The following is a 21,904-nucleotide window of genomic DNA, read 5'->3' as shown; positions in this document are numbered from 1 at the left end:
CCTGTGTCCATTCATGCGAATGGACAGTTTGTTGCTGGTCATTCCCACATAGAAAGCTTCACAGTGTAGGCAGGTCAGTTGGTAAATCATGTGGGTGCTTTCACACGTGGCTCTGCCTTTGATCGTGTACACCTTCCGGGTTACAGGACTGGAGTAGGTGGTGGTGGGAGGGTGCATGGGATAGGTTTTACACCGGGGGCGGTTACAAGGGTAGGAGCCAGAGGGTAGGGAAGGTGGCTTGGGGATTTCATAGGGATGAACTAAGAGGTTACGAAGGTTAGGTGGACGGTGGAAAGACACTCTTGGTGGAGTGGGGAGGATTTCATGAAGGATGGATCTCATTTCAGGGCAGGATTTGAGGAAGTTGTATCCCTGCTGGAGAGCCACATTCAGAGTCTGATCCAGTCCCGGAAAGTATCCTGTCACAAGTGGGGCACTTTTGTGGTTCTTCTGTGGGAGGTTCTGGTTTTGAGGGGATGAGGAAGTGGCTCTGGTTATTTGCTTCTGTACCAGGTCGGGAGGGTAGTTGCGGGATGCGAAAGCTGTTTTCAGGTTGTTGGTGTAATGGTTCAGGGATTCCGGACTGGAGCAGATTCGTTTGCCACGAAGACCTAGGCTGTAGGGAAGGGACCGTTTGATGTGGAATGGGTGGCAGCTGTCATAATGGAGGTACTGTTGCTTGTTGGTGGGTTTGATGTGGAAAGACGTGTGAAGCTGGCCATTGGACAGATGGAGGTCAATGTCAAGGAAAGTGGCATGGGATTTGGAGTAGGACCAGTTGAATCTGATGGAACCAAAGGAGTTGAGGTTGGAGAGGAAGTTCTGGAGTTCTTCTTCACTGTGAGTCCAGATCATGAAGATGTCATCAATAAATCTGTACCAAACTTTGGGTTGGCAGGTCTGGGTAACCAAGAAGGCTTCCTCTAAGCGAACCATGAATAGGTTGGTGTACGAGGGGGCCATCCTGGTACCCATGGCTGTTCTCTTTAATTGTTGGTATGTCTGGCCTTCGAAAGTGAAGAAGTTGTGGGTCAGGATGAAGCTGGCTAAGGTAATGAGGAAAGAGGTTTTAGGTAGGGTGGCAGGTGATCGACGTGAAAGGAAGTGCTCCATCGCAGCGAGGCCCTGGACGTGCGGAATATTTGTGTATAAGGAAGTGGAATCAATGGTTACAAAGATGGTTTCCGGGGGTAACAGATTGGGTAAGGATTCCAGGCGTTCGAGAAAGTGGTTGGTGTCTTTGATGAAGGATGGGGGACTGCATGTAATGGGTTGAAGGTGTTGATCTACGTCTGCAGAGATACGTTCTGTGGGGGCTTGGTAACCAGCTACAATGGGGCGGCCAGGATGATTGGGTTTGTGAATTTTAGGAAGAAGGTAGAAGGTAGGGTGCGGGGTGTCGGTGGGGTCAGGAGGTTGATAGAGTCAGGTGAAAGGTTTTGTAGGGGGCCTAAGGTTCTGAGGATTCCTTGAAGCTGTTAATTTTCACACTGACAAATTTTGTATGTAACTTTTTGTTTAACTGTAAAACACACTTGCGCTAGTGTGATATGAAGCACATTAACCTCTGTGTGCCATTGTTAATTGCAGTGCTGTTGTCTCAGGGTACAGTGAATGACCATTAGAAAATAAAATCTCTAGTTTTCAAAAGTTTGTAGCAGGTCTTTCACTGGCTTCAAGAAGCAAAAAGGAAATAGAAAATGATAAAATGAAAAAATGCATGGTGTCAGAAAATAGAAAGACGTTTTAAATCAGTCAAGGAGTGTAATTGCTAAGATTTAAATGTCAAACAACTGATGATGAACTGCAGGTAGTTCATGGATTACCAGTCAGAAAGTACACACAGAATAAAAGGAAACATATCAGAACATATGCTTTTCAAAGAATTTTCTCCTGTCTTCCCATCTTCTTGTGATCCATATTTTCATCCTAGTTTTATCACTTGTTTACCTTTAAAATATATCTTAATCCAGTGAATTTTTAAAGTTTTATGCTTTTATTAAAAATCTCTCATTTACATTCATTATGAAGTAGAGAGACTGTAACACTGAATCAGTATGGTGAGGTCATTGTAACGTGACACATACAATAATGCTTATTTATTCAGAAAGCAATTTCTCTTTTTACACAATGCTGCATACATGAATTGAGTAGAAAGAGGGAGAAACAAAAACAGCAGTAGGTAAGTATAAAATGGATAAAAAATGTGAAAAACTCATTTAGTAATGGCAGCAAAACCTAATGCGAATGAATAGAGAAGGAGTATTGTGAAAAGGATAGTTGCTACTCACCATACAGCAGAGATGATGAGTCGCAAATAGGCACAACAAAAAGACTGTGAGAAGGTGAGCTTTTGGCCAACAAGCCATTCGTCGGAAATAGACAAAACACACACACACACACACACACACACACACACACACACACACACACACACACACCACAGTTTGTCGGTGGCTATTCATGCAGACAGACAGCTTGTTGGTTCTCATGCCCACTTTGAATGCAGCACAGTGGTTGCAGCTTAGCTTGTAGATCACATGACTGGTTTGGGGGTGATGCTTGTGACTGGACGGGAGTAGATGGTGATGGGAGGGTGTATGAGACAGGTCTTGCATCGAGGCCTATAACAGGGATATGAGCCATGAGGCGAAGGATTGGGAGCAGCGGTTATGTAGGGAAGGGCGAGGATATCGAGTAGGTTCAGTGGCAGGTGGAATGACAGTGTGGGAGGGGTGGTAAAGATAATGGATAGGAAATTCCTCATTTCAGAGTACAACAAGAGGTAGTTGAAACCTTGGCAGAAAAAGTGTTTCAGCTGCTCCAGTCCTGGTGATATTGAGTCATGAGGGGAATGCTCCTCTGTGGCTGGACGGTGGGACTTTGGGAGGTGGTGGGCGATTGGAAAGATGAGGCACTTGGTATATTTCAAGAGGGACCACTCGTCACTGTAGATGTGATGGCCATGGGTGGCTAGGGTATATGGAAGGGTCTTCTTGGTGTGGAATGGGTGGCAGCTGTTGAAGTGGAGGTATTGCTGGTGGTTGGTGGGTTTACATCGTGGAACATGGCTTGTTGGGTTGAATTGGACCAGTTGAAGCAAATGGGGGAGAAGGTGTTGAGGTTCTGGAGGAATGTGGATAAAGTGTCCTCACCCTCAATCCAGATCATGAAAATGACATCAATGAATCTGAACCAGGTGAGTGATTTGAATTCTGGCGTTTAGGAAGGAATCCTCTATGTGGCCCATGAATAGATTGGCATAGGGTGGTGCCATGCAGGTGCCCACAGCCACATCTTGGACTGGTATGTACACTACTGGCCATTAAAATTGCTACACCATGAAGATGACGTGCTACAGATGCGAAATTTAACCGACAGGAAGAAGATGCTGTGATATGCAAATGATTAGCTTTACAGAGCATTCAGACAAGGTTGGCACTGGTGGCGACACCTACAACGTGCTGACATGAGGAAAGTTTCCAGCCAATTTCTCATACACAAACAGCAGTTGTCCCCCCATGAACCATGGACCTTGCCATTGGTGGGGAGGCTTGCGTGCCTCAGCAATACAGATAGTCATACCGTAGGTGCAACCACAACGGAGGGGTATCTGTTGAGAGGCCAGACAAACGTGTGGTTCCTGAAGAGGGGCAGCAGCCTTTTCAGTAGTTGCAGGGGCAACAGTCTGGATGATTGACTGATCTAGCCTTGTAACAATAACAAAAACGGCCTTGCTGTGCTGGGACTGCGAACTTCTGAAAGCAAGGGGAAACTACAGCCATAATTTTTCGAGAGCATGCAGCTTTACTGTATGGTTAAATGATGATGGCGTCCTCTTGGGTAAAATATTCTGGAGGTAAAATAGTCCCCCATTCGGATCTCCAGGTGGGGACTACTCAAGAGGACGTCATTATCAGGAGAAAGAAAACTGGTGTTCTACGGATCGGAGCGTGGAATGTCAGTTCCCTTAATCGGGCAGGTAGGTTAGAAAATTTAAAAGGGGAAATGGATAGGTTAAAGTTAGATATAGCGGGAATTAGTGAAGTTCGGTGGCAGGAGGAACAAGACTTTTGGTCAGGTGAATACAGGGTTATAAATACAAAATCAAATAGGGGTAATGGAGGAGTTGGTATAATAATGAATAAAAAAATAGGAGTGCGGGTAAGCTATTGCAAACAGCATAGTGAACGCATTATTGTGGCCAAGTTAGACACGAAGCCCACGCCTACTACAGCTCTGCTGATTACGAAGCAATTGAAGAAGTGTATGATGAAGTAAAAGAAATTATTCAAATAGTGAAGGGAGACGAGAATTTAATAGTCATGGGTGACTGGAATTTGAGAGTAGGAAAAGGGAGAGAAGGAAACATAGGAGGTGAATATGGATTGGGGGTAAGAAATGAAAAAGGAAGCTGCCTGGTAGAATTTTGCACAGAGCATAACTTAATCATAGCTAACACTTGGTTCAAGAATCATAAACGAAGGTTGTATACATGGAGGAAGCCTGGAGATACTGGCAGGTTTCAGATATATTATATAATGGTAAGACAGAGATTTAGGAACCAGGTTTTAAATTGTAAGACATTTCCAGGGGCAGATGTGGACTCTGACCACAATCTATTGGTTATGAACTGTAGATTAAAACTGAAGAAACTGCAGAAAGGTGGGAATTGAAGGAGATGGGACCTGGATAAACTGACTAAACCAGAGGTTGTACAGTTTCAGGGAGAGCATAAGGGAACAATTGACAGGAATGGGGGAAAGAAATACAGTAGAAGAAGATTGGGTAGCTTTGAGGGATGAAGTAGTGAAGGCAGCAGAGGATCAAGTAGGTAAAAAGATGAGGGCTAGTAGAAATCCTTGGGTAACAGAAGAAATATTGAACTTAATTGATGAAAGGAGAAAATATAAAAATGCAGTAAATGAAGCAGGCAAAAAGGAATACAAACGTCTCTAAAATGAGATCGACAGGAAGTGCAAAATGGCTAAGCAGAGACGGCTAGAGGACAAATGTAAGGATGTAGAGGCTTATCTCACTGGGGGTAAGATAGATACTGCCTACAGGAAAGTTAAAGAGACCTTTGGAGAAAAGAGAACGACTTGTATGAATATCAAGAGCTCAGATAAACCCATTTCTAAGCAAAGAAGGGAAAGCAGAAAGGTGGAAGGAGTATATAGAGGGTCTATACAAGGGTGATGTACTTGAGGACAATATTATGGAAATGGAATGGGATGTAGATGAAAATGAAATGGGAGATATAATTCTGCATGAAGCGTTTGACAGAGCACTGAAAGACCTGAGTCTTAACAAGGCCCCGGGAGTAGACAACATTCCCTTAGAACTACTGACAGCCTTGAGAGAGCCAGTCATGACAAAACTCTACCATCTGGTGAGCAAGATGTATGAGACAGGTGAAATACCCTCAGACTTCAAGAGGAATGTAATAATTCCAATCCCAAAGAAAGCAGGTGTTGACAGATGTGAAAATTACTGAACTATGAGTTTAATAAGTCACTGCTGCAAAATACTAACGTGAATTCTTTACAGACAAATGGAAAAACTAGTAGAAGCTGACGTCGGGGAAGATCAGTTTGGATTCCGTAAAAATATTGGAACACGCGAGGCAATACTGACCCTACGACTTGTCTTAGAAGCTTGGAAGCTAGATTAAGGAAAGGCAAACCTATGTTTCTAGCAATTTGAGACTTAGAGAAAGCTTTTGACAATGTTGTCTGGAATACTCTCTTTCAAATTCTGAAGGTGGCAGGCGTAAAATACAGGGAGCGAAAGGCTATTTACAATTTGTACAGAAACCAGACGGCAGTTATAAGAGTCGATGGACATGAAAGGGAAGCAGTGGTTTGGAAGGGAGTGAGACAGTGTTGTAGCCTCTCCCCGATGCTATTCAATGTGTATATTGAGCAAGCAGTAAAGGAAACAAAATAAAAGTTCGGAGTAGGTATTAAAACCATGGAGGAGAAACAAAAACTTTGAGGTTCACCGATGACATTTTAATGCTGTCAGAGACAGCAAAGGACTTGGAAGAGCAGTTGAATGGAATGGATAGTGTCTTGAAGGGAGGATATAAGATGAACATCAACAAAAGCAAAATGACGATAATGGAATGTAGTCGAATTAAGTCGGGTGATGCTGAGGCAATTAGATTAGGAAATGAGACACGTAAAGTAGTATAGGAGTATTGCTATTTGGGGAGCAAAATAACTGATGATGGTCGAAGTAGAGAGGATATAAAATGTAGACTGGCAATGGCAAGGAAAACGTTTCTGAAGAAGAGAAATTTGTTAACATCGAGTATAGATTTAAGTGTCAGGAAGTCATTTCTGAAAGTATTTGTATGGAGTGTAGCCATGTACGGAAGTGAAACATGGACGATAAATAGTTTAGACAAGAAGAGAATAGAAGCTTTTGAAATGTGGTGCTACAGAAGAATGCTGAAGATTAGATGGGTAGATCACATAACTAATGAGGAGGTATTGAATAGAATTGGGGAGAAGAGGAGTTTGTGGCACAACTTGACTAGAAGAAGGGATTGGTTGGTAGGACATGTTCTGAGGCATCAAGGGATCACCAATTTATTATTGGAGGGCAGTGTGGAGGGTAAAAATCGTAGAGGGAGACCAAAAGAGGAATACACCAAGCAGATTCAGAAGGATGTAGGTTGCTGTAGGTACTGGGAGATGGAGAAACTTGCACAGGATAGAGTAGCATGGAGAGCTGCATCAAACCAGTCTCAGGACTAAAGACCACAACAACAACAACAGCAGTTGACCGGTGTTGCCTGGTGAAACGTTGTTGTGATGCCTCATGTAAGGAGGAGAAATGCCTACCATCACGTTTCCAACTTTGATAAAGGTAGGATTGTAGCCTGTCACGATTGTGATTTATCATATCGTGACATTGCTGCTCGTGTTGGTCGAGATCCAATGACTGTTAGCAGAATATGGAATCGGTGGGTTCAGGTGGGTAATATGGAACGCCATGCTGGATCCCAACGGCCTCGTATCACTAGCAGTCGAGATGACAGGCATCTTATCCGAATGGCTGTAACGGATCGTGCAGCCACATCTTGATCCCAGAGTCAACAGATGGGGACGTTTGCAAGATGACAACCATCTGCACGAACAGTTGGACGACGTTTACAGCAGCATGGACTATCAGCTCGGAGACCATGGCTGCGGTTACCCTTGATGCTGCATCACAGACAGGAACACCTGCAATGGTGTACTCAATGACGAACCTGAGTGCACCAATGTCAAAACGTCATTTTTTTGGATGAATCCAGGTTCTGTTTACAGCATCATGATCGTCACATCGGTGTTTGGCGACATCGTGGTGAGCGCACGTTGGAAGCATGTATTCGTCATCGCCATACTGGCGTATCACCCGGCGTGATGGTATGGGGTGCCATTGCTTACACATCTCGGTCATCTCTTGTTCATATTAACGGCACTTTGAGCAGTGGACGTTACATTTCAGATGTGCTACGACCCGTGGCTCTACCCTTCATTCGATCCCTGCGAAACCCTACATTTCAGCAGGATAATGCACGACTGCACATTGCAGGTCGTGTACAGGCCTTTCTGGATACAGAAAATGTTCGACTGCTGTCCTGGCCAGCACATTCTCCAGATCTCTCACCAATTGAAAATGTCTGGTCAATGGTGGCTGAGCAACTGGCTTGTCACAATATTCCAGTCACTACTCTTGGTGAACTGTGGTATCGTGTTGAAGCTGCATGGGCAGCTGTACCTGTACACACCATCCTAGCTCTGCTTGATTCAATGCCCTGGCGTGTCAAAGCTGTTACTACGGCCAGAGGTGGTTGTTCTGGGTACTGATTTCTCAGGATATGCACCCAAATTGTGTGTAAATGTAATCACATATCAGTTCTAGTACAATATATTTGTCCAATGAATACCCATTTATCATCTGCATTTCTTCTTGGTGTAGCAAGTTTAATGGCCAGTAGTGTAGGTAATGCCTTCAAAGGAGAAGTCATTGCGAGTGAGGGTATTATTGGTCATGGTGACTAGGAAGGAAGCTGTAGGTTTGGAATCCATTGGTTGTTGGGAAAGGTAGTGTTCAGTGTTGGTAAGGTCATGGGCATAAGGGATGTTAATGTAAAGGGAGGTGGCATCAATAGTGACAAGCAGGGCATCGTATGGTAAAGGAACAGGAAATGTGCCAAATAAGTGGAGGAAATGGTTGTTATCTATTATATAGGAGGGTAATAAGTTGAAGGTGTTGGTCTACGAGAGCAGAGATTCTGTCAGCAGGAGTGCAGTAACTGACCGCAATGGGGCATCCTGGTTGGTTGGGTTTATGGAATTTAGGAAGCATGTAGAAGTTAGTGGTATGAGGAGCAGTAGGGGTAAGGAGAGAGATGGAATCCAATGAGAGATTATGGGATGGACCTAAGGAATTGAGGAGAGACTGGAGATCCTGCTGGATTTCTGAAATGGGGTCACTGTGGCAAGGTTTCTATATGCATGAATCTGACAGCTGGCAGAGTCCTTCTGCCAGGTAATCCTTGCAAATCAAAACAACAGTGGTGGAGCCTTAGTCAGCATGAAGGATTATAAATTTGGGATCAGTTTTTAGGTGGTGGATTGTGGTCCCTTCTGCCGATATAAGATTAGTTTGCTTGTTGAAGGATTTGGGGAATGATAGGTAGGATTGGGGGCAAAAAAGTGTTTCCACTGTAGGAACTGGAAGAAGGAGAGAAAGTCTGTAACAAGTCCTGCATGGTTGAATTTGGGAGTGGGACAAAAAGTGAGGCCTTTGGAAAGGACTATTTCTGTGGGGCTAAGGCTTATGGAGGAAAGGTTCATGACTGTGTTTCAGTTCTGTTTAAATTATGGATTCTGTATGGTGGTAGGAGGGAGTTTTAGAGGATGGGATAAATGTAGTAGGTCTGGAAGACAGGCTGTGTCAGCTATGAGGGAACATGGGGAAGGTTTGGGGGTTGTTGTGGAGGTGGTGGATAATGGTAGCCCAAGGCGGGAGTAGCAAGTGAACAGGGTGGAGACTTTTTTGAGGTCGTGTTATGTTTGTTGCTCTAGTTCCTGGAGGGCAAGAGTTTCAATGTGTGATGTGGGATCCAGGAATTCAGGATTTTGCAGATGGAGAGGAGGTATTGCAAGGAGGTTTGGGCCTGATTGATAAGGTTTTGCAGGACTATGTTGGTGAGGGTTAAGGAGTGGCATAGTCTGACCGGATGGAGGTTATTGTGGAAGTAAGGGTGGCAGCCAGAGATGGGTAATTTGATTTTTGCATTGTTTGAATAGAGGAGGAAAATGTTCAAACAAGAAGATAACAACTAAGAATGAAAGTAATGTGTCGGGAGCAATGGCATATGTATAAATTGGGCACTGTATTTGTTACAGGCAGCGAATGTAGTGCAGTGGCACACTTAAAATGTTCTACCTTACTACTAACATTGAAAGTACTCAGCTTAGTTGACTCTGCAGAAACATGCAGGTATTTAACTGTATGATGATACTTTAGGATTAAAGGGGACCACTCACCGAAAAGCGGAAGAATTGAGTCGTCAATAGGCACACACAAAAGAAGGAAAACTTGCTAGCTTTTGTAGTTATCCTTTGGTGAGCTAGAGTACACAAACACACACACTCTCACACACATATACCTATGCCCCTACATTTTGCTGGCTAGACTGACAGTGCCAGTGCTATTTTGTGGCAACTAAGGCTAGTTCTGGTGGGGGCAGTCACATGGGATGGCTGAGGGAGGTGGGAGGCAGGGAGAGGGATTGGATGTGGATGGCTAGCAGCTCAGAGGGAGGTGGCTGGTTTGCTGGCTAGTAATGCGGGAAGGAGTGGTGGCAGGTATAGTTTTTGTGGCCGGTGGGAAGCAGCACATGCTGAAGGCTACATGGAGGCGTGAATTGGAGGGGTTGACAGGATGGAGGATGGGGAAACTGTTGGGTGGAGGATGCATGGACAGTGGATTACATGAGAGTGAGACCAGGAAAATTACAGGAATGGAGGATGTGCTCAGAGAAGATGGCAGTGGTGGGAAGGATCCAAATGATTTGGGTTGAAAAACAGCCATTGAAATTGAATTTGCTGTGCTCAGCTGCATGTTGTGCAACGAAGTGGTCAACTTTGTTCCTGACAATAGTTAGACAGCGGCCATTCATCCTTGTGGACAGCTGGTTGGTAGTCCTATTAACATAAAAGGCTGTGCAATGTTTGCAACAGAGTTAGAGTGTGAAATGGCTGCTTTCACAGGTGGCCTGGCACCTGATGGTGTAGGATAATCCTGTAGGAGTAGGACTGGCATAGGAGGTGCTGGGTGGGTGGATGTGAGTCCTGCTTCTCAGTCTATTACAGCCCCGAATGAGAGGTAATCAATGCCTCGGCAAAGGATGTGGTTTAGTTGTTCCAGTCCAGGGTGATATTGTGAGATGAAGGGGAGGGGGAGATCCTTCTTTGTAGCTGAATCTTGGGGGTGGAAAGAGGATTTGGGGTTGTGTGGGGATATGGCTTGAGAGAGACACATTCTACCCAAGGCCCTTCCCTCCACTCCTAAAGTGGTGTTCCATCACCCACCCAACACACTCAAAATAGTAGTCCATCCGTCTGCCACTTACACTGCCAGCCCAAGGTGCTGCCCAACCCACTACCCAGCACCTCCTACTCTAGTCCTGTCACAAATCGTACCCTGCCAGAGGCTGGGCCATCTGTGAAAGAAGCCAACTCTGCTGCTAACATGGTACAGCCTTTTATGTTGGTTTGACTACCAACCAGCTCTCCACGAGTATGAATGGCCACCACCAAACTGTTGTCAAGGAAAAAGTTGACCTTCTGGTGGCACAACATGCAGATGAGCACAAGATGGTAAATTTAATGGCTGCTTCACAACCCGAGCCATCTGGATCCTTCCCTCCACCACCTGCTTCCATGAACTATGCAGATGAGGGTTATCTTCACAACACATCCTAAACTCTTGTAATCATTATGCACTCAATCTAATGTAAGCTACTGTCCTTGCATCTTCACCCAACAGTTTCCCCTTTCCAATTCATGTCCACTTGTAACCTTCATCGTGTGCCACTTCATGCCAGCCACCAAAACTATACCTACCATCGCTCCTTCATTCCTGACCAGCAAACCAGCCTCCCTCAAAGCCTCTAGCCACCAATCCCTCAGTCCCCCTCCTTACATCCCATCTCCTCACCCACCCAATCCAACACTATCCCCACCACAACTAGCACCATCTTCCGCAAAATAGCATTAGCAATGTCAGTGTAGCTGGCACCATGTAGGAGTGCAGGTGTGTGTGTGTGTGTGTGTGTGTGCGTGTGTGTGTGTGTGTGTGTATTTGCTTACTCCAGCTTGTCAAAGGATAACTCTGAAAGCTAGCAAGTTTTTCTTCTTCTTTGTGTGCCTATCGACAATTCAACGCTTCTGCTATTTGGTGAGTGATCTGCTTTAATCCTAAAGCATTTGCATTCTACAAGAACTTTCCTACCTTTAACTGTATGATGATGTGAAAGTGAGCTAATTTTACCAGGTCCGTATGAAGCTACTAAATGAATGAAAGTCCTCACATTACGGCATTTTTTCTGTATTGTCACTTTGTACACACACTTTTGCTGCCACATCCATCCTGTCATACAGTTCCAGAAATGAACAAACAAAAATAAACAGAGTTCACACTAATTCTTTCACATTTATGGCACAGTGTCTCTCTCTCTCTCTCTAGTAGCCAGTTTAAAAGTTTTCGGTCAGACATACTACCAAAAGAACTGCACTGTTCACCAGTTAATACTGAAAGGACTACAGTTTTCATCGGTTAATAAACAGTTCACAAAAAACACTGTTTGATAGCTCAAATATTATGCAGATCAAGAAAGTTCACATGGAATTTATGATCCTCCAGAAGAAAGCCTCATTTCTCTCTAAAAATGCCAGATTTTTGTCAGTGTTCTCTGTGACTTATAAAATTTCATCAATAAACCAAATTCTACAAAAAATTACTGTTACTCATTCTCAATGAAAATATCTAGAGCTGTGTGTCAGAGCTGTCCATAGACTCCTCCCAACTCTCACGTGAAATTCCTCTCCCAGTACCAAAGTGCTCAAAAGATCTATTCTCTGACTGGCTAAACGCCACAGTAGCCAATCAACTTCCAATTTGAATTCAGATAACCCAGTACTCTCCCTCCTTAGACTAACCCCTGTTCTGAAATCAGTTTAGATGGAATTACATAATGACACTTTTCCAAAAAAGGCAAATAAAGTAAATTGTTTGAAGGATTGAAATAAGTTTTATATTTAGACAACACTGAAAACTAGTTATTTTACAATTAGCATTTTACCCCATGTACGTGACTGATGTGAGAACTGCACAGTCAGATTCCCAGACTGTCTCACACTTAGTTATTCACTATTTCAGTGATTTCTTATCCATATACATGCTGCATTCATTTTCTCATTCACTCAGACAGCATAACAGACCATAATAATAATATTAAACACACTACTTTTTGTAAGATGAAACCCTTGCATAATTTATGCCATTAAACAAAATATTGTTTAATTATTTATTTTGTTGACTAAGTGTTGAGTTTAAGTTATCATCTGAAGTACTTTCAGAAAACATAGTAAAAGTGTCTGAATGTTGAATGAAATGGAGAGTTATGAATTTTTAGTTTCCTAGGTAGTTTTAAATATTTCCAAAATTACTTTGGATAAGACATTGAGATTCATAAAACAGTTCAGTATTTTTATTTTGAAAGGCCCTATGAAATTTCATGTTGATTGGTGTCTAGAACAGGTCTGTATTAATTGTGTGGTTAGTGAGTAATTTAGTCGATATGCAAAGCGTATGAATGAACCTAGGCTTGCAACAGTCAGTAAGCACAAAATGACAGATGGCATGCTCCTTAGTGAGGGAACACATTTCACAGGGCATCAGAAATGACTCTTACAGCTTTCTAACTGTCAATGCATATCACTACACCACAACAAATTATTGACTGTCTACAAAGTAAAGAAAGCAAAAAAAGTATAGAAAGGGTTTTTTGGATGTAGGGACATGAAGAAAGGTGGTGAAATAAGACCTTGCACAGTTACTCACACAATGTTTGATAGGACACACAATGGTTGAAATTGTAACAATGCTGTAATTGTTTAACCTTCAAGAAAGAGAGGAGGGAATATAGAACGATTTATAAGCCCATGATTCTGTTAGTGTTATACAAGATGTATACAAAAATCCTTATTAGTCATGAAGGAAAATAGTTTTAGACTTTAACCAGGGAAAAGAACATGCTGGCTTCAGAAGCAGGTGTAGCACAATCAACTAAATATGTCAATGAAGTTATAAAAAGAAGCAGAGAATATACTTACCATGTTTTATGGGTTTATGGAGTATGAGAAAGTGTTTGACAGTCAAAATAAAATCTGTATTGGCAACACTTGAGAACTAAGGAGTACAAGCTACTTATATAGGTTTGTGGAAGAGTATATATAACAAAGTAGCAGCTCCTCTTCAATTAAGCAGTGAGAGTGAAAATTTCAGAATGTAGAAAGTATTTGCTTCAAATCTAGAATAGCGTTGGCAAAGGATGGTGAAACTGAACAGAACAAATATGGCAGTACCTATGAAATTAATTGCAGTAGGACCAAAATAACATGCAGCATTGGCATATTGATTCCACACCAGGAAAGTTTCAGTTATTTGTGAAAAATCTTGATACAGTGTTAGAATTATAAAATACTTTGAAGAACAAAAGCCAAAAGCTTGTAAGATATTAATAGAACTACAAACAGAATTACAACAGTTTGTTTTAACTTAATGAGTCATGTTTTTAGTGATGTATGTAACATATAACTAACAATGGGAACTTTTCAGGTAAGTTAAGCTATGCCATTTTTAATCCTTTTTATAAAGCAGCATCATTTTTCAGTCTAGTCTGTAAACTAACGTGTGTAAGAGGAATGTCACATTCAATACACATACTCTACATAGTAAATCACAGTTTTTGGTCCTAGATGCATCTGTGTACCAAGGTAAACGTACTATAAATGTCATCATTGCAGGAACAGCTCAGCATAGTGTAATTGTGCTGCTCTTCCATTGCATTTAGTGAATCCACACAGAAGATGCTTATTGATCATATCTTCAATAGCAAACCTTTCCATATTGCTATGTAACACTGTCAACATAGAACCAACACTGCTGTCATGTGTCTCAGTGCAACTGGTTAGTTTTGGGTATAGACCCTCCTAATAAAGAGGTGTTAACTGATCCCTGTGTTGTTAAGGGACTATTTTATCCCTTAAAGCTATTTTCATTAATCAAGTATGTCAACAGTTGAAACCATTATTAACCAACATAATACTGTACTTGCTTAGCATAGGCATCCACAAAAAGGAGGGGGGGGGGGGGGGAGTAAGACTGGGAACTAAGACATTTATTCATTACAGTACTCTTATACATTTCTGGAAATGATGGTGTGTGTTCTGGCAGACTTCAGATGTAGGTGACTCGAGCATACTGAGGACAATAACATTGAGAAATATTATGATTTTAGCAATAACAGCATAACTTATGTTTGTTTGGTTGTTACACTGTTCATGTATTCATGGGAAATTAAACAGTTTCCTTTGGTGCAGTTGTTTTTGCTGACCCAATTTCACTGGAGATACTAACCACTGAAGTATACTGCTGACAAAGAGTCCACAAACATTTTTTGTGTTGATTCACACTTTAAAAAATCTCTAACAAATGTATGATGTCCAGGCGAGGCCCAAAGGAACAGTCCAGCAGTCCTGTGGTATAATAAGTTTTCCATGTCTCCTATAAAATTTATCTCTTGTAGCATGACACGTATCCCAACTTACCAAGTCAGTTATATAGAAAATGGCAAATGTAGAGTATTTACTACCAAATTTTAGGGAAAGAGTGCTAATACAAACAGTTGGCTTGATACAGTTTGCAGATCACAAAACTGTTATTTTTAGTCATATTTAAGAGACAGTAACTGTAGTGTTGGCAGACTTGCCAACACTATGTACACTAATAGAAAGAGGCGGCCAAAATGCACGCGCTAACTCACGCAGGGTGGCGTGAGGTCTGAAACAGGATACATAATGAATGCTATAAAGAAAAGTACGTAGCTGCTGGAATACTTAACTTTAATCTATCATTTGTATACAGCGTTCTTGATGATACAAGTGAGACTCTGTAGATTCATGCAATGTAATGCTAATGGCGCCTTGCTAGGTCGTAGCCATGGACTTAGCTGAAGCCTATTCTAACTAGCTGCTCTGCAAATGAGCGAGTCTTCGTCCGTGTAGTCACTAGCAAAGTCCTCCGTACAACTGGGGCGAGTGCTAGTCCGTATCTCGAGGCCTGCCTTGTGGTGGCGCTCGGTCTGTGATCACTGACAGTGGCGACACACGGGTCCGACATGTACTAATGGACCGCGGCCGATTTAAAGCTACCACCTAGCAAGTGTGGTGTCTGGCGGTGACACCACAGTAACAAAATAAATTTTGACCAATATTTTGTGAATAAATTTTTGTGAAACTTATTTTACAGAAATTCTTAGTGCTAAGAAATGCAATAATTATGCTGCTCTTTGTTTTAGAATGATTAATGTGTCTATAATTATTATATCAATATGTTACACTCTGATATTTCATATGTTTTTAGCATTGACCATTAAAAACAAAAATTTTGCAGGTTCAGGAATACTTATGCCGAAAGGCGGCTCAACATAGGTCTCGTCAACAACAGCAAGAGAAGTTAAGACTGGCAAAAGAACAGGAACTGGCCCGTTTACGTTCTTTGCAAGAACGGCAACAAGACTTGCAAGAAAAAATGGAAGAAATATATGCACAGCGAGTACAAGATGAGGTAATTTATAAATACAGTTCATAAAATACCAAATGACAATAAGAAGAGACAGTTAGACTAGGACTGATACTCCCACATGAAGCAGCAAACACTGTTGAATCTCTAGCTTTAGAATATTTAAACATACAAAAAGAGTAGATAGAAGAAATTGATGAACATTACTACTGCTTTATTCACATATGATGTAGTGATTGTATTTTTGCTGTTGTGACAACAGATTAACTTTGTACTCTGAAGTTTTAATCTTGTGACCGGAAAGCTATAGAGAGAACACCCACTCAACTTAGAGACAAGTCAATGAAAATGGAAGTCATTACTGCCGAGCTTTTGAACTCACACCCTTCTTCAGAATAGAGGCTTGTCTTCGCAGACATATATACTTCAGATGAGAGGCATTACTCATTTGCAGGAGTTGGCAGTGAAGTATTTTGTTCCGAGAAATAAGCACACTGGACAAGAAATTAGTTACGAAATTAGTTACCCTCTGGAAGACTCATGCCAATACCATGTAACACCCTCTCCAACCTAGGCAGTAGCTTTAATTTGAGTAGGGAGGGACTCCACAAGTTTCTTCAGGTATGCCATATTTAGCTGAAGCTACTCATTGATTATTAGACCCAATAGATCTACAAAATTGCAGGGATGTTGAATGCTATGTTTCACCTGTTGCTCTGTATAGTCTCAGGCATTTCCTATGGGAATAAGACTGAGTGATTTAGCAGGGCAGTTCAGGTGTGATGGTGTTCCTGAGTGAGCATCAAACTGGGAATACGAGTATTCTGCTCTGTGATATGGCTGTCATCATCTTGTAAGACTCTAAGTGTCCACAGTAGACTTATCATGAAGGTGTGGAAGAAAGGGCAACATTTGGTCATTGAGAATGTTGAACTAAACATCCTGATTCATGTTCTCTCTGTCTTGAATCAGTGGGTCAAAGTCATGACAAGAAAAACACCACAAAACTACCTTTAGGCTGAATTACATCCTCACACTGCCAGCTAAATGCCTCCTTGGGCCATTGGTGGACTTGATACCTTGCATCATTTGAAAATAGGTGAAACTGTGATATGTTTGATCACTCTAGACATCGACAGTCAGGCACTGTCAAATTTCTGTGTTGTTTGGTCCATTGTGGACGAACAACTTTTTGTGCCACTGCGAGAAATGGCCTTTTGCGATGTGCCCTATTCTGAATACCTACTGCATGCATTTCCCTTCAAGATGTTTGCTGGGAAGCTGACTAACACGCTCCTGCATTCTCTGGCATTGGCAATGCCTTTCTGGCATGAAACTGACTGTCATTACAAGGTGTAAGACTCATCTCCGAGATGTTGGCTAGGATCTTTTTGTGGCACTGTTCATAAGGCATGTTACATGGCTGCAAGTGATACACCATTCCTTATAGACATATTGGACAGCAACATTGATGACACAACTAGAATTGCCATGAAACTAAATATAAGAACTAAAGAAAAATTAAGAAATCGTGTACGTTACTTAACAGGAAACGTTATATCAAAAACTGACAACATTCATACAGCGTACATTGTGTCATAGATGAATAAAGAAATCAATCAGTCAGACACCAAAATCTTGGACATAGGCATGTCTAAAAATGATTGCTATTTTCTACCAGCATGTCATATCTTCATATTGACCCATATTACTGAACTGATTCCATACAACCAACTGGCACATAAACACCATTTGAATGGCTTACGAAAATGAAACAGGCGAAAAGGAATACAAATGTCTCAAAAATGAGATTCACAGAAACTGCAAAATGGCTAAACGGGAATGGCTAGAAGACAGATGTAAGGATGTATCACAAGGGGTAAGATGGATACTGTCTACAGGAAAATTAAAGAGACCTTTGGAGAAAAGAGAACCACATGCATGAATATCAAGAGCTCAGATGGAAAAGGCAACCCAAGCACAGAAGGGAAAGCAGAAAGGTGGAAGGAATATATAGAGGGTCTATACAAGGGTGATGTACTTCAGCGCAATATTATGGAAATGAAAGGGGGCATAGATGAAGATGGAATGGGAGATGTGATACTGCATGAAGAATTTGACAGAACGTTGAAAGACTTAAGTCAAAACAAGGCCTCGGGAGTAGGCAACATTCCATTAGAACTACTGATAGCCTTGGGAGAGCCAGCCATGACAAAACTCTTCCATCTGGTGGGCAAGCTGTATGAGACAGGCAAAATACCCTCAGACTTCAAGAAGATTATAATAATTCCAATCCCAAAGAAAGCAGGTGTTGATAGGTGTGAAAATTACCGAACTATCAGTTTAATAAGTTATGGTTGTAAAATACTAACTCAAATTCGTTACAGATGAATGGAGAAACTGGTAGAAGCCGACCTAGGGGTAGATCAGTTTGGATTCTGTAGAAATGTTGGAACATACGAGGCAATAGTGCCCCTATGACTTATCTTAGAAGATAGGTTACGGAAAGGCAAATCTACGTTTTTAGCATACATTGACTTAGAGAAAGCTTTTGACAATGTTGAATGGAATACCCTGTTTCAAAGTCTGAAGACAGCAAGACAGCAGGGATAAAATACAGGGAGCAAAAGGCTATTTACAGTTCATACAGAAATCAGGTAGCAGTCGTAAAAGGCGAGGGGCATGAAAGGGAAGCAGTAGCTGAGAAGGGAGTGAGACAGTGTTATAGCCTATCTGTGATGTTATTCAATCTGTATATTGAGCAAGCAGTAAATGAAACAAAAGAACAATTTGGAGTAGGAATTAAAATCCATGGAGAAGAAATAAAAACTTTGAGGTTTGCCGACAGCATTGTACTTCTGTCAGAGATAGCAAAAGACCTGGAAGAGCAGCTGAACAGAATGGACAGTGTCTTGAAAGGAGGATATAAGATGAACATCAACAAAAGCAAAATGAGGATAATGGAATGTAGTTGAATTAAATCAGGTGATGCTGAGGGAATTAGATTGGGAAATGAGACACTTAAAGTTGTGAAGGAGTTTTGCTATTTGGGGAGCAAAATAACTGATGATGATCAGAGTAGAAAGGATATAAAATGTAGACTGGCAATGGCAAGAAAAGTGTTTCTGAAGAAGAGAAATTTATTAACATCAAATATAGAGTTAAATGTAAGGAAGTTTTTTCTGAATGAATTTGTATGGAGTGTAGCTATGTATGGAAGTGAAACATGGATAATAAACAGCCTAGACAAGAAAAGAATAGAAGTTTTCAAAATGTGGTGCCATACAAGAATGCTGAAGACTAGATGGTTAGATCATGTAACTAATGAGGAGGTACTCAACAGAATTGAGGAGAAGAAGAATTTGTGGCACAACTTGACTAGAAGAAGGGATCGGTCGCTAGGACACATTCTGGGGCATCAAGGAATGACCAATTTAGTGCTGGAGGGAAGCGAAGAGGGTAAAAATCATAGAGGGATACCAAGAGATGAATATGCTAAGCAGATTCTGAAGGATGTAGGTTGCAGTAGTTTTTCGGAGATGAAGAGGCTTGCACTGGATAGAGTAGCATGGAGAGCTGCATCAAACCTGTCACTGGACTGAAGACCACAACAACAACAACGAAAAGGCTGACATGTAGACTGACTTCCTTGCACACAATGCCAAATGTGCAAAACTTGCAGAAACAAATAGAAATGTGTGCAAATGTCATATGCTGCTTTCTGTAATTTTTGGTACTTAACATAATTCCACTTTTATTCAGGGTGATTATAATTAAAAGTTCCAGTTTGAAAACACTGTAAAAAAGAATCGTTGTTCAGACTGACATGAAATTTCAACTGAATGAAAAAATAAAATGATCGTACGGCATTGTTGGCCGGGAGGCCCCATGAGGCAGAGTTTAGCTGCCGTATTGCAAGTCCTTTTTTTCAATTGACGCCACTTCAGCTACTTATGGATCAGTGATGATGAAACTGATGATGAAGGACACACAACACCCAGTCCCCTGCTGGGAATAAGACCCGGACTCCCTGCGTGGTGGGCGGAAACGATACCGCTACGCTACGGAGGCGGACTTCAACTGAATGTTATTGAAGAACTGGGAAATGAAACTTCCTGGCAGATTAAAACTGTGTGCCGGACCGTGACTTGAACTCAGGACCTTGCCTGTTGTGGACAAGTGCTCTGCCAACTGAGCTACCCATGTATGACCCACGCCTCGTCCTCACAGCTTTACTTCCACCCGTACCTCGTCTCCTACTTTCCAAACTTCACAGAAGCTCTCCTGCTAACATTGCAGAACTAGCACTCGTGGAAGAAAGGATATCGCAGAGACATGGCTTAGCCACAGCCTGGGGGATGTTTCCAGAGTCAGATTTTCACTCTGCAGCAGAGTGTGCGCTGATGTGAAATTTCCTGGCAGATGAAAACTGTGTGCCGGGCCGAGACTCGAACTCGCGACCTACGCCTTTCGCAGGCAAGTGCTCTACCAGCTGAGCTCCCCAAGCACGACTCATGCTCCATCCTCACAGCTTTACTTCTGCCAGTACCTCGTCTCCTGCTTTCGAAACTTCACAGAAGCTCTCCTGCGAACGTTGCAGAACTACCACTCCTGGAAGAAAGGATATCACGGAGACATGGCTTAGCCACAGTCTGGGGGATGTTTCCAGAATGAAATTTTCACTCTGCAGTGGAGTGTGTGCTGATGTGAAAATTCCTGGCAGATTAAAACAATTTTATATGATCCTTGTTGTGGGATGCATGTGTCACTTTCCATGTCATCCCAAATCCTCATCACAACTCTCTCCAACACTCTCTCAACAAAATATGAGGGTGTGCTGGAAAGTATTGCCCCCAAATTTTTAATGTGAAAACACTTAAGGCTTTTTAAATAAAACAAACATTATTAAAATTCTACATCTTTCTTCATCATGTCTACATAGTTATTTCCCAAGATAGTTACCCTGCCAGTGAACACATTTCTACCAATAAGACATCAGTTTGTAGCTACTGTCACTACAGAATGATTGACTTTGTTAACAGAGCCATAAACTCACCTCTGCTTGCATTGCTTCATCACTACCAAAATGAAGTCATCAAAGATGTTCTTTAAGTTTTATAATAACATGAAAATCAGATGGGTCCAAGATAGGATAGTATGAAGCAAGATTGATGACATTGAACCCAAGGCACTGGATTGTTGCTGATGTCACATTGCTCATATGTGGTCTGGCATTGTCAGTGTGGAAACATGCAAGAAACTGACTGTGTCAGCCATCAACACCGCTCAAACCACCAGACAAAGGAACAGCAGTGGCAAAGGCCACTGCAGCATAGAGGCTGATGGATTTATTCTTTGAAGCAAAATGGCGCCACTTGTACAGATAGGAACTACGCCCTAAACTGAATTCACAGACAACCAGATTGTCATACTTCCAGTCTCAGAAGACATGCCAACTACAATCACCAATGGTGCATCACATGCAAGGGGATGCCAAGTGCAACCACCAGTACTGCATCACATGCAAGGGGAACCAAACTGCCTCCAGTTCCAATCCATTATAGAGGAGAGTACATGATGCTTTACCATCCCATCAAACAGAATCTGGCGAGCAACTTCTTCTTTGTCAGATATGCAGGAAAGGATCTCTACAAGATTTTCCTACACGTTGCTGAAGATCATGCTGTTGTAACTGGCTTCCTTATCAACAGTGTCTGCCTCTGGTAGCTGAGTGGTCAGTGTGACAGACTGTCAATCCTAAGGGCCTGGTTCAATTCCTGGCTGGGTCGGAGACTTTCTCCACTCAGGGACAGGGTGCTGTGTTGTCCTAATCATCATCATTTCATCCCCATTAACACGCAAGTTGCTGAAGTGACGTCAAATCGAAAGACTTGCACCCAGCGAACGGTCTACCTGACAGGAGGCCCTAGTCACGCAACATTTACATTTCATCAACAGTAACTTCAGTTTCTACTCATATGCATTGGCTCCCAAGAAACCTATCAAGGTCATGTTTAGAGGCTTCCCAAAC

At 42.1% G+C, this 21,904-nt stretch overlaps 1 protein-coding gene across 1 annotated transcript in view; it reads left to right on the top strand.

Annotated features, from left to right (window-relative positions):
* The window catches only part of LOC124606440 (cilia- and flagella-associated protein 45-like), a 146,626-nt gene that overhangs the window by 97,069 nt on the left and 27,653 nt on the right, over nt 1-21,904 (top strand). The window contains exon 7 of the mRNA XM_047138421.1: nt 15,745-15,918. Within this exon, the coding sequence (XP_046994377.1) occupies nt 15,745-15,918 (174 nt within the window). The remainder of the gene's footprint in view (nt 1-15,744; nt 15,919-21,904) is intronic.

Source organism: Schistocerca americana, chromosome 3 (genome assembly GCF_021461395.2).
Source record: "Schistocerca americana isolate TAMUIC-IGC-003095 chromosome 3, iqSchAmer2.1, whole genome shotgun sequence".
Classification (NCBI taxonomy): Eukaryota; Metazoa; Arthropoda; class Insecta; order Orthoptera; family Acrididae; genus Schistocerca; species Schistocerca americana.
The sequence above is the reverse complement of the archived record's forward strand: the minus strand, read 5'-3'. Positions and strand labels throughout refer to the sequence as shown.